Source organism: Colobus angolensis, unplaced genomic scaffold, assembly GCF_000951035.1.
Source record: "Colobus angolensis palliatus isolate OR3802 unplaced genomic scaffold, Cang.pa_1.0 Scaffold46, whole genome shotgun sequence".
Lineage (NCBI taxonomy): Eukaryota > Metazoa > Chordata > Mammalia > Primates > Cercopithecidae > Colobus > Colobus angolensis.
In genome coordinates, this window is record NW_012118043.1 from 10,611,168 (window position 1) to 10,624,780 (window position 13,613).

General features: G+C 45.6%; 1 protein-coding gene across 3 annotated transcripts in view; it reads right to left on the reverse strand.

Moving 5' to 3' along the window:
- The window catches only part of PCCB (propionyl CoA carboxylase, beta polypeptide), a 93,509-nt gene extending 82,150 nt beyond the window's left edge, over nucleotides 1–11,359 (reverse strand). For 2 of the 3 annotated variants that reach the window (XM_011958171.1, XM_011958169.1), the window contains exons 1-5: nucleotides 11,112–11,338; nucleotides 8,031–8,150; nucleotides 7,383–7,451; nucleotides 2,524–2,580; nucleotides 997–1,110 (exon numbers count right to left, since the gene is read on the reverse strand). In XM_011958171.1, the coding sequence (XP_011813561.1) occupies nucleotides 997–1,110; nucleotides 2,524–2,580; nucleotides 7,383–7,451; nucleotides 8,031–8,150; nucleotides 11,112–11,294 (543 nt within the window). In that variant the 5' untranslated portion in view covers nucleotides 11,295–11,338. Of the gene's footprint in view, nucleotides 1–996; nucleotides 1,111–2,523; nucleotides 2,581–7,382; nucleotides 7,452–8,030; nucleotides 8,151–11,111 lie in introns of all 3 variants that reach the window. The other variant, XM_011958170.1, reaches the window with a different exon arrangement.
- Nucleotides 11,360–13,613: the final 2,254 nt, after the last annotated feature.

The following is a 13,613-nucleotide window of genomic DNA, read 5'->3' on the forward strand; positions in this document are numbered from 1 at the left end:
ATCTCCTGACCTCGTGATCCGCCCGTCTCGGCCTCCCAAAGTGCTGGGATTACAGGCTTGAGCCACCGCGCCCGGCAATCAATATTTTTTTTAAAAAACTCCTCCAGACCCATAAAGATGTATTCAACTAGATGATATCCTAAAATCCAGTCAAGCTCTAAAATGTGGTGGTTTATCACCACGTCTCTGAGGGCCGCTCTTTTGTTTCTATACAGGAATGACTTCCAGGCCTAAACTGCTCAGGCCAAGCCACCCACAGAAGCAAGCCTGCAGAGCAGGGATGACAAGAATGTCTGGCCTGATTAGAAACAATGTCTGCCTGTCTCCTTCCTTTATCCTCCCTGGAAGTGTTGCCAGTTTCTTTCTGCAGTATGTCTCTCCCTCATCCCAATCTCTCTTACTGTATCTCTCACAAATATACTTTATACTTCACATAACACATTATTTTATGTTTCTTTTCATTTCTTTCTCTCATAATTTCAGTCTGTAAATAAGCAAAGAGATGTCAGTAATGAGGCTCGCCAAATGTTTCTGAATGGTAGGATCTGGGGTGATTTCATTCTTCTTTGCACTATGGCTTGGAATATATATAATAATCCTGTAGTGTTTTAACAAAAAAAGTTTTTAAAAGTGTGACATTTTTTAAAAATTCTAATTCTAGCACATCAGTTCATTTTAACTTTTCATATTTCCTCTCCCTTGCTTTCAAAAAAAAAAAATTCTCAAGTGCTTTTCTCTTATGAACGATCTTTAACTGTAAATTCCCCTATGTGTGGTCCTCTATTAGAAAAAAATGAAAACCCTCTCTTCCCACTCTCTCTTGCTTTTCATCTACCCTTCAATCCCACCCCCAGTGACACAGAAAGGACCCACAGAACAGACACAATGCAGCAGAGAACAATAAGGAGAGTTGGAGAAGCTCTGGCCAGGTCATGGTTTAGAGAACTTAAGCCCTGTATTTTTTTATTTTCTGTTCTCTATTAACAGGTTTCTCACCAGAAAGATGTCTGCATAGCCAGCCAAAGACTCCACTCCCTCTTGGATCCGTGCTCCCCCAGAGTCATTCAGCCCAATCACTGGAGCCCCCACTGTTATGGCCTGGTCCATGATCTGAGACAGTGGAGAAATCTTTTATTGAGACAAATATTCTTGATATAAAAAACGACATTCACAAAGTACCACAGTGTTTTCTGGAAAATGTTCCGAGTGCACTTTTCAAAACAGGAGGCAGTAACACTGGTTTCACTCCCCATCATGATTGGGTACCTTCATGGAAGACAAAGGACCAGATATTTAAAAGGCTGATTAAAGCCCCCAAACACCCAAGAGCCAAAGCACTTCCCATTAGCAGGGGATAAAACAACTCATGGCAACCATTTCTAGAACCACAGGCTCACATTGTAACATCTTCCAGCAGACAGTTTTGTTCCCAGTTACTGCTTTGAAAGAACTTACAGTAGACAGAATGGCAAAGTAGTACTTTCATGAAAGCAGATGTTGACCCATCTGTTAATCTGAGGGCAGGCCCAGGCCTGCTTTTACTTCTAATGTGACAGATTTTCCTCATGGGTTAGTAATTCTGACAGCATAATAAGCAATATTCCTACAGCCCTTGACAGTTTAAAAAGCACTTTCACTTCCATTACCTCATTTAGCCATCATAACAGAGGCAGTAAAAAGAGAAAAATTAAGAAGGTATAAAAGTTAACTGACTGGCCCAAGGTCTCAGGAGCAATACATGACAGGACCATGTCTATAATCCAGATGTTCCAGTTACCAGTAGCTCCAAATTTAATTCCAAAATTCTCTATTATTTATAGTTTATTCCTCTCCAGAGCATCTAATCTCTAGCAGCGGTTTTTAAATATCAGCATACAATGCTCCTACTGTTCTTTACCTTCTAGCACCTGGCCCCTCCACCTAGACAAAAGGTTCTTCACCTGAAATCCTCAGAACCCCAAGAGGTCTGTGAACGGGAGTCCATGAACGGGAAAAAATTTACATCTTTATCTTTACTAACTCTAGCCAATCGTTAACATTTCTTTTCATTATGAATATAGGCAATGAGCCTCAGTATTAGAAATACCTGTGACTTTGTCATTATTAGAAGCCACAGATATTTTTACGTCCCATTAAAGTTGTTGCAGATACTCTGAAATATTTCACCTTTGACTACTTTGAAATTACGGTAGTTATTAGATCTACTGCTAAATCTTGTTATTAAATGCATTAACAAGGGAGCACATATATTACAAATGTGGTTTTTAAAAACATTTTTAATCATTTAAAATCCTACAAATTTTATTTTAGGTATGTAAAAACAGGAGGGTCCAGGCTTTGCCAGCCCATGGAAGAGATCCACTATACAAAAATTGTTATGCACCCCTTCAGATGGGTAGCAGATCTTGCATACCTCTGCCCTACCCCAAGTACCTAGCTCAGTGTTTTATACCCCAAAGATACTCAATAAGCACTATGTAACTGAGGAAAGCAATGGATTGAATTTCAGTATTAAACACTTACTTTGCAGATCTTTTGGGCATGTGCTCCTGACAGACTGCCTCCAAAAACTGTAAAATCCTAAAAAGAAAATACAAATCAGCAAGTCAAATATAGTGACTGGCTAGAGATGAAAATCCAGTAGGAGGAAGAAATAGAAAATTCACAGATAAAAGCTCTTAGGGCAGGCATGGTGGCTCATGCCTGTAATCTCAACACTTTGGGAGGCCAAGGCAGGTGCATGGCTTGAATCCAGGAGTCTGAGACCAGCCAGGGCAACATGGCAGAAACCTGTATCTACAAAAAAAATACATTAAAAAGTTAGCTGGGGCCGGGCGCGGTGGCTCAAGCCTGTAATCCCAGCACTTTGGGAGGCCGAAACGGGCGGATCACGAGGTCAGGAGATCGAGACCATCCTGGCTAACACGGTGAAACCCCGACTCTACTAAAAAAAAAAAAATACAAAAAACTAGCCGGGCGAGGTGGCGGGCGGCTGTAGTCCCAGCTACTCGGGAGGCTGAGGCAGGAGAATGGCGTAAACCCGGGAGGCGGAGCTTGCAGTGGGCTGAGATCCGGCCATTGCACTCCAGCCTGGGCGATAGAGCAAGACTCCATCTCCAAAAAAACAAAAAACAAAAAAAGTTAGCTGGGCATGGTGGCATATGCCTGGAGTCCCAGCTACTCAGGAGGCTGAGGCAGGAGGATCACTTGAGCCCAGGAGACAAGAGGCTTCAGTGAGTTGAGACAGCACCACTGTATTCCAGCCTAGGCAACAGAGCAAGACCCTGTCTTGAAAAAAAAAAAAAAACAACAAAAAAAACGTTGCCTGGGCACGGTGGCTCACACCTGTAATCCCAATACTTTGAGAGGACAAGGCGGGTGAATCACTTGAGGTCAAGAGTTCCAGACCAGCCTGGCCAACATGGTGAAACCCCATCTCTACTAAAATAAAAAAATCAGCTGGGCATAGTGGTGTGCGCCTATAATCCCAGCTACTCGGGAGGCTGAGGCAGGAGAATCACTTGAATCCAAGAGGCAGAGGTTGCAGTGGGCCGAGATTGTACCACTGCACTCCAGCATGGGTGACAGAGCGAGACTCCATATTTAAAAAAAAAAAAAATACACACGTATAGTTTTTAAAGCATTTTCAGAAGTTTAAAAAATTAGAAAAGGCCGGGCGCGGTGGCTCAAGCCTGTAATCCCAGCACTTTGGGAGGCCGAGACGGGCGGATCACGAGGTCAGGAGATCGAGACCATCCTGGCTAACATGGTGAAACCCCGTCTCTACTAAAAAATACAAAAAACTAGCCGGGCGACGTGGCGGGCGCCTGTAGTCCCAGCTACTCAGGAGGCTGAGGCAGGAGAATGGCCTAAACCCAGGAGGCGGAGCTTGCAGTGAGCTGAGATCCGGCCACTGCACTCCAGTCTGGGCAGCAGAGCAAGACTCTGTCTCAAAAAAAAAAAAAAAAAAATTAGAAAAAAGTCTGACTCGTAGATTATTCCATAAAATAAAATATCTTAAAGGAAGTTCATGAATTGTCAAGGCAAAAGAGCTAGTCTTTGCTCTACAAAAATGATTTGAAAGGAAAAAAGAGAAAAGAAAAAAAAGATTTGCAGCTCTGAAGGAAAATCTATCACACAGAATTAACTCTAATACCAGATTCTATGGATATCAAACAGTCAAGCACTTCTATTTTTAGGAAATATTTACTATTTCATTTTACTTATTATTTTGAGACCGACTCTTGCTCTGTCACCCAGGCTGGAGTACAGTGGCATAATCTTGGCTCACTGTATCCTCTGCCTCCCAGGTTCAAGCAATTCTCCTGCCTCAGCCTCCCGAGTAGCTGAGATTACAGGCACGTGCTACCATGCCCAGCTAATTTTTTTATTTTTAGTAGAGACAGTTTCGCCACGTTGGCCAGGCTGGTTTCAAACTCCTGGCTTCAAGTGATCCACCCACCTCGGCCTCCCGAAGTGCTGAGATGACAAGCGTGAGCCACTGCGCCCGGCCTATATTTGCTGTTTTAAAAACAAAGGTTAAAAAACAAGAATCAGAGCTCTCACTGCTACTTCTGCTTATGGATCTTCATTATGTTCAGATGTAAAGGGCTTATTGTGGGCATAACCTCCCCTACAGTCACCTCAAAAAGACAGGTGGGAATTAAGAACAGAATCAGCCATGAGAGTAAAGAACAAAGAGACAACAGCATGGCAAGGATTAAACAAATTTGGGGGGAACTGAAAGCACAAGAAAATACCTGATTTAGAGGGAGAGAATGGAAGTTTACACACCTGCAGTGGGGGTAATCAAGGAGGGGACAATCTAGGAACTATGGAAAGTGGAGGTGAGAAGGGGGCTGAAAACAGAGACTAACAGAAGTCTCTGTTAGAACCAGTCAGACCCCACAGGGCCTCTCCTTCACCTTGAGAGGAAAGAGAAGGTTTGTTCTGTAAAGGAAATTAACCAGAAGGGTTCTAAACTCACAATTGCTAACCTAAAAGAGGAAAAGGTGAGGCTGAAAACACACAAGATTAGGAGCCTATACATCGAATGAGTGAGTGTTGGCCCCTTTTTTCTCTCCCCCCAGAATACGCCAATAGCCAATTATCAGGCAAGGGACTAAGGAGGCTCCCCAGAAGAACGGAAGCTCCCCAGAAAAAATATTTAAGATATTAACATCTTGGAGATCACTATTAAAAAATAAAATAGCTCATCACTCTCTACCCTCAGTATCCTTCAAGGTCTGTCTCAATTGCCACATTGTTACTAAAGCTTTCCTCAACCATGGATGTGATTTTCTCTTGTGTTGGGTCTACATTTGCCTGGAACCTCTCACTCCATGTGCTCTGTAGTCACATCTGTTCTGTGCCATTCTGCCTATAAAATGATTCGCTTCTTCAGGGTGGGAACTCTTGTCTCAGTCATCTCCACCTTCTCCTCACTCCCACCCTAACATGAGCATAAGAGGTGCTCGAAAGTATGAATTCAGTGAATTTTTCCATCTGCTTAATAGTGGTGAGTGAATACCATGTCCAGAAAACATAACTTTCTTAGTTCTCTCTACAGTGGTTCCTTCTGTACAAGTTTTTCTCAGTTCTCATGAATTGCACAAAGAAATGTGATTCCTTCTATTTCAGCATTTGGTAGACCAATTTATAACAGTTTTAAAACATTTCAAAGGTAATTTAATTGGTAAATACATACTAACTATGACAGATTTTAAATTAACCAAGTATAACTATTTTATTTTTTATTTTTGAGATGGAGTCTCACGCTGTCGCCCAGGTTCGAGTGCAGTGGCGCAAACTCAGCTCACTGCAACCTCCACCTCCCAGGTTCAAGTGATTGTCCTGCCTCAGCCTCCCAAGTAGCTGGGATTATAGGCACCCACTACACCTGGCTAATTTTTGTGTTTTTTAGTAGAGACAGAGTTTTGCCATGTTGGCCAGCTGGTCTCAAACTCCTGACCTCAGGTGATCCACCCGTCTCAGCCTCACAAAGTACTGGGACTACAGGCATAAGCCACCACGCCCAGCCAATTTTTTTTTTTTTTTTTGAGACGGAGTCTTGCTCTGTCCCCCAGGCTGGAGTGCAGTGGCCGGATCTCAGCTCACCGCAAGCTCCGCCTCCCGGGTTCACGCCATTCTCCTGCCTCAGCCTCCCGGATTAGCTGGGACTACAGGCGCCCGCTACCTCGCCCGGTTAGTTTTTGTATTTTTTTTAGTAGAGACAGGGTTTCACCGTGTTAGCCAGGATGGTCTCGATCTCCTGACCTCGTGATCCGCCCGTCTCGGCCTCCCAAAGTGCTGGGATTACAGGCTTGAGCCACCGCGCCCGGCCTACACCCAGCCAATTTTAATATCAAACTTTAAGTCTGTAAAAAAGACCTAAGCATTTTAAATTATATATATATCTACACCTCTGGAGAGAAAAAAGTCAAATCCAAAATAGTACACAAAATATTCTGTGTTAGTTTTCTATTACTGCTATAAAAAATTAATGTAAATTCAGTGCCTTGAAACAACACAAATTATCTTAGAGTTCTATAATTTAGAAGTGCTACACAGGATTGACTGGACTAAATTAAGGTTGGCAAGGCTGTGCTCCGTTCTGGAAGCTCCAGGGGAAAATGTGTTTTCTTGCCTTTACCAGCTCCTAGAGACCATGGGCACTCCTTTGCTAATGGTCTCCTTTTCCCATCTTCAAAGCCAGGTACTGCAGATCATATCCCTCTCTTATCATATCCTTCTAAGCTCCTCTTCTACCTCCCTCTTCCACTTTTAAGGACCCTGTGATTACATTGGACACACCTGGATAAATCAGGCTACTCTCCCTATTGTAAGGTCAGCTGATTAACAATCTTCATTCCTTTTTGCATGTAAAATAACATATTGATAGCTTCGGCTATGTGTGTAAACAAACTGTATCTGTCTTGAGGCACCCTGATAAAAGTTTTCTGAACATATTCATGAAAGCCCAAAGCTCAGGGGAACGCTGCTTCTGAGAGTCAAGTCCCCTTTGCTAGGCTGCACTCACTGCACTCTCTCCAATCCACATACACTGCCCAGGACACAGATGCCCTACAGGCACACACCCAATCCTGCCAAGAGGAATCTCATTCACTTGGAATAAATTCCTGGTTCCTGGGATATCTCTGTACAAGGCTAGTGCCCTGTGATCCTCCCCCAAAACAAACTAAGGACTCTTCCTAAGAAAAAAACGCACAATATTCTGGAAATATGCACTGAAAAACAAAGCAAATCCCTCATTTTCTCCAAACTACAAGCAAGTTTTCATTCCCCAAGATTGGCTTCTTTCACATATTTTCCTCTTGGCTCTGCCCTCCAAGAAAGTTCAGACCATTAGAGTTATGAAATACCTGACTGAAGACATAAACCAATCTTCCATTGATTCGGCCCCGTCCAGTGACCACGCTGTCTCCAGGAAACTGCCAGAAAAATGCAAAAATAAAGGTTAAAAAATCCCAATACTTCTCTTAATGAATTTGGCCACTATGCCTCAATGAAAGACAAAAACAAAACCCAAATTCCTAAAACGTCAATAAGAACAAGAAACATGAAGGAATCCCACCCCACTTGCCCAGTTCTACAACAGCAAGCACAGGGCTACCACTTACTCAATAGGAGTGAAGGGCACCGTCATCTTAGGCCTTATCTACCCTCCTAAAAGCAAAATAATCAAGACCCAGGTCCACCACTTCTCTATGCTTACATGAAGGAGGACATATAGAGAAACACAAGGCAGGGTACAGTGGCTCACGCCTGTAGTCCCAACACTTTGGGAGGCCAAGGTGGGTGGATTGCTTGAGGCCAGGAGTTCCAGGCCAGCCTGACCAACATGGCAAAAGCCCATCTCTACTAAAAATACAAAAATTAGCCAGGCGTGATGCCTGCAGTGCCTCTGCAGAGGACTTCAGATAAAAGCCTTATAGATTTATTATTATTCTAGTGGGTAGGCCAGCTGAGCCACACCTAAAAAGTGTTCACACCACCATTTGAACAAATACCTTATTCTTATCAGCAGCCATTCCAAAATCTGCACATCTGTGTTCCACAAACATGTCGCTCTCAACAAAGCTGCCAGGGTCCAGTAAGAGACTGATCCTCTCCCTGGCTGTTAGCTTTCCCTACAATGGAACAAAGATCACTCAGTGATGTCATCACAGACAATTTAGTAAGCAAAGCAAGCGCTGTTCATGGGAAAGCTTGAAGGGTAGATTTGCCCATTCATCTCAATGCAAATGCTTCCATTCTGTCCAACCTGCCCAAGGCAGATAGGTGTTATAAGACTTTAGATGACATGGAAATCAGGGCAGTGTGCACCAAAAGCCACCCAACTGTGGAAGATGAATAAGGAAATAGGGGGAGGAAAAGGTAGAGAAGTGGGGATAAGGAGAACCTGACCCTGGAACACAATTAACTAGTTCCGCAAGTACTTACTGGAGACCTAAGGAGCCATAAAAAGAAGAACGCAGAAGCAGGTGGTGGAAACTAAAGCAGGCTTAGTGAAGGATCTGACGCAGGTTTTTTCTAGGGAGACCTACAGAAGCACATCTCACCTCACGAGGGTCCCTGCTGCTCCCAGCTCCCACCTCAAGGACACACTACTTCCTGGTTCTTCTCCTGCCTCCTCTGTGGATTTCTCCTTCTCCTACTATCCTATCCCCTGCTTAGGGACCCCACACCTGACAGTGACACTGTGACACAGGGATGACCCCACAGCACGGAGTGGCTGAGTAGAAGGGGAGTGGGACACAAAATGTTAAAGAGCTCACTTGAGTTTTAAAATGCTTCTTTGGGCCGGGCGCGGTGGCTCACGCCTGTAATTCCAGCATTTTGGGAGGCCGAGGCGGGCGGATCACAAGGTCAGATCGAGACCAGCCTGACCAACATGGAGAAACCACGTCTCTACCAAAAAATACAAAATTAGCCGGGTGTAGTGGCATGCGCCTGTATTCCCAGCAACTCGGGAGGCTGAGGCAGGAGAATCGCTGGAACCCCCCGGGGGGCGGAGCTTGCGGTGAGCTGAGATTGCGCGTCATTGCACTCTAGCCTGGGCAACAAGAGCGAAACTCCGTCTCAAAAAAAAAAAATGCTTCTTTGAGGAGATGAGGTTGGAGCTCTCAATCTACCAAGAGCCTCAGCTGGGCACGGTGGCTCACACCTGTAGTCCCAGCACTTTGGGAGGCTGAGACGAGCATCAGTTGAGCCCGGGAGCTTGAGACCAACTGGACAACATGGCGAAACCTGGTCTCTACTGAAAAATACAAAAAATTAGCTGGGAGTGGTGGCACGTGCCTGTAATCCCAGCTACTCAAGAGGCTGAGGCAGGATAATCACTTGAACCTGGGAAGTGGAGGTTGTAGTGAGCCATGATCACTCCACCACACTCCAGCCTGAGCAACAAAGCGAGAACCTGTCTTTAAAAAAAAAAAAAAAAGAAAAAGAAAAAAAGGCCAGGCTCAGTGGCTCACACCTGTAATCCCAGCACTTTGGGACGCCAAAGTGGGTGGATCACTTGAGGTCAGGAGTACAAGACTGGCCTGGCCAACATGGTGAAACCCTGTCTCTACTAAAAATACAAAAAAAAAAAAGTTGCCAGGCATTGTGGTGGGCGCCTGTAATCTCAGCTACTCGGGAGGCTGAGACTCAGGAGGCTGAGGCAGGAGAATAGCTTGAACCTGGGAGGCGGAGGTTGCAATGAGCCAAGATGGCACCATGGCACTCCAGCCTGGGCAACAAGAGCGAAACTCCGTATCAAAAAATAAAAAGGGGTGCAGGAGGGGGTTCATATTAAATCTGCCTCCTAAGTCAACTTTGGCAAAAGAAAAACAGCTTCTGGAGGCTTCATCTAAACCCAGTAGGATCTAACTGGGAAAGGGCTGGGTGATGTTCCAGGGAAGCATTGAGCAATAGGCCTCAACAAAAAGAGTTGCACAGGAACACTGACAGGCCTTTCCAGAGGATGATCTAACATCTCCCTCAGCCCTAACAGAGCAGCCCCAGGGGAGAGAGAGAAAGCACTCCTAGTACCACAAACCATCACTAAATCTACATTTTACTCTCGTGTCAAAAGGAACTGTCACCTTCGGGTCCTTGTCAAATGCGAATTTATGACACCTGAATCAATACTAGACAAATATAGAGCTGTTCAAATCTCCTCACTTTAAGACCCCATCCCTCCCCCAGTGCCTCCCTCATGGTTGTGAGTTGTGCCTGAATACTCTTCACCTGTAAGAGTTTTACTTCTGCACCTTCCCGTTGGTTCTTTAATTCGTTCAGCACAACAGTCCAGACTCACCCACGAGTCATGGACACACTGGGCAAGCCTGGTTTCTAGTCAGGGGTCACCTCTCCAAAATGGGCCACCTAGCTTATCTCTGAAGGCCAGCTGCGATTCTCGCCTCAAAACCGAGGCGGTGGGTGGCGGAGCCTCAGCTGGTCAGTCCAGCCCAACATCGAGAGTAGCCTGCGCACTCCCAGAAAGTCACCTGCTTCCGACACATGCCTTTGCTACCCATCAAGGCGAGGCACGCTAAGGCCCTAAAGAGCTTGACCAGGCATTCTGCGGGCAGACGTTCCACAGGTTCCCTGCACGCGCACATCCCCCACTTCATGTTAGTGGAGTATGCCCAAGTTCTGTTTTCCTGCTTCCACAAAGGCGAAAGAATCTACCATCACTTTTTCATGGGGCACGAGAAGAAAAAGCACATCGTTGGTTTACCGAGTGCCTATCGTTTTGCTATCTATGGTCTAACGATACGCTTGTGAAGGAAGAATTATTAAAATTGCCCACAGAGATTTAATAAGTTGCCCAAAAGTTTATGTTAAGTGGTGAGCTGGCTGGAGACCAGCCAGATCTGTCTAAATCCCAAGGGTTAAACAGTGTGAAGAAGCACACAGGTGCTTCTGCTCGTTATACCCGCCTCCACGAGAAACGCTACAGGTTTTCAAAGTGAACACCCTCGCCCCCGCCCTTCCAAGCACCGTGCGGATTGGCAGGGAGGCCTCGGACGCCGCAAGCCGGGCACGCTGTGATAGGTCGCGGACGCCAGGGGCGGGACTCACTTAGGCCCCTCAGGACTCACTCGCTTGTGCTGCGCGTCGATACGGCGTTGGCCTCCTCCCAGCAGCGCGTTCCGGCGCTTGTTCTCGATGCGTTCGTTAACAGAGGTGGCCTGGCTGCAAAGGCCGCGGGTCGCGGCGCGGAGACCGCTCGCCAGAACGCTGAGCCTTGCCCCAGCCGCCGCCACCCGTAATGCCGCTGCCATTTTTGCTGTGCCGGCGCGTCCCCTATCGGCGCACCTGAGTACGCATGTGCGTAAAGCGTGGTTAAGGCGCTTGCGCAGCATCGGCTGACTGTAGGGAAACTGGGGGCTGGACTACAGAACCTGCTTGGGAGTAAGGCGTGAGAGTTCGAGACCCGATGCTGCCCAGGGAGGGTCGCGCAGACAAAAAGTACAGGGCCCGCCTGGCTGCACAAGAAAGGGACATAGTCCTTAGTCTTCTCTGACCTCCTAGACCCTTAACTTTGTCTTTCCACTTCCTACAGAAAATAAGATTATAAGATTTAACCAACATTTATTAAGCATTGTGCCCAAGTGTTGCTTTTTGCACTTCCCATGCACTGGCTTATTATCTGGATTTCACAGATGAGGTAAATGAAGAGATGAGTGATTTGATCAAGAGGCAGATTGAGGCCGATGTAGGTGAGCCCAGGAGCCCAAGACCAGCCTGAGCAATATAGTGAGACCCCACCTCTACAAAAAAATTAAAAATTAGCTGGGCATGGCAACTTGCACCTGTGACCCAAGCTACTTGGGAGGCTAAGGCCAGAGGATTGCTTGAGCCCAGGTGGTCGAGGCTGCAGTGAGCCGTGATTGCATCACTGCACTCCAGCCTGGGCAAAACCCTGTCTCAAAAAAAAAAAAAAAAAGCCAAAACTGACAAAAAAGCCAAGACTAACGATGTGGTTGGCCAGGATTTAAACTCAGAGAGCTATCATCATATGTGCCAAATAATGAGCATAGGAGCCTTAACCTCTAATCAGTAGTTCTCAAAGTGTGAATCCCATTAAAGAAAAAATTATTCATGACAGTTACTCATGTTTAAGAATAGTAAGGCAAACCTTATTCAGGCCCAATCTGACAGAGATAGGGATAGAGTTTTGAGGTAGGAGCGATTGGGCTGAATATAGCAACATGGGAATTTATAGCTAAGGGGCAGTGTGTGGAAGTCAGGGAATGGAAAATTACTATGAGGAAACATCGGCAGGGAATCTGGCTAAATTGACCTAACAGGATTCCTGCCAAAGGCAGGTCAGGGTAACTGAACATCACCTGGGGGATGGTGGCGGTATGGATCAAAACCAGATATGGAGAGTGATCAGATATCAAGAATGGAGGATTCTGGCTAAACTGACTTGGCAAGATTCTTTCTAAAATGGAATTCCACAAGGAAAGACATGGAAGCCCAAGCTCAGGCCTAGTCAAAGAGAGAGCTCAGAAGAGCCTGACCAATGTTTGGTCAAGGAGGGAATCCTGTCAATCCAGCAACTTCAGTATCACCTGGGAGTGAGTTGGAACTGCAAGCTCGAATTCTAAGAGTTTACCCCAGACCTTTAAATCAGAAACTCTGGGGCTAGGGCTAGCCATCTGTTTTAGCAGATGACCTTTAGGTGATTCTGATCTGCTTGCTACTAAATCTGATCTGCTTACTAAAGTTTAAGAACCACTGCTCTAAGAATTTGGAATTGTACTGTTGAGAGCTTGACCATCTGTTTCTCCCACTCACAGGCAGGTCTTCAAGACAAAGAACATGCTTTATATTTCTCATTTTTAGCCACAGAAAACTGCTAAAGTTGATCATGAGCCCTTCCATGATCCAGCTCATAGCCAGGACCTTCATAAAGTACAATTCTGACCTACCACCTTAATGTTAAAGCAATTCAACTCAGAAAACATTTTTGAGCACCTACCATGTGCCAAGAACTAAACATCAGTACTGATTGCATTTCCTGGAGTAAGAACTGTTCATCTAGATAGACAGGGCAGCTAAGATGCCAAAGCCTCCTGTCTAGGCAAAGCCCACCCGTATCTGTATAACTCCATAATGGGTGCTCTTGACCTTGCATTTGGGTCCTTGCTTTAAAGACTTCACCAACCTAGAGAGGCAGATGGACAAAGGGCTGGCCTTGGGAGCACAAGAGAGAATTTGAGTAAGGCTGAGTGTGTTGAGGGGAGTATCTCCAAGAAAGCATCCGTATGCCAGGGAACAGAAGTAGTGTGAGCAAAGGCCTGGCATGTTCAGATTCACATACACAGACACACACACATATTTGGTTGTGTTCCCAGCTTTTGGGTAAATGGTAGTAAATGAGACGGGAAAGTGAGAATGGCATTAGATTGTGAAGAGTTTTTTCATGTCCAGAAATTGGGACTTGCTTTGGCCTGGGGACAATTGGACTCCCTTGTCCCACAATACCCTGTAGGTTCCTTACATAAAGCACATCTCACACTGTGTTAAGATTGTTTGGCCGGGCACGGTGGCTCAAGCCTGTAATCCCAGCACTTTGGGAGGCCGAGATGGGC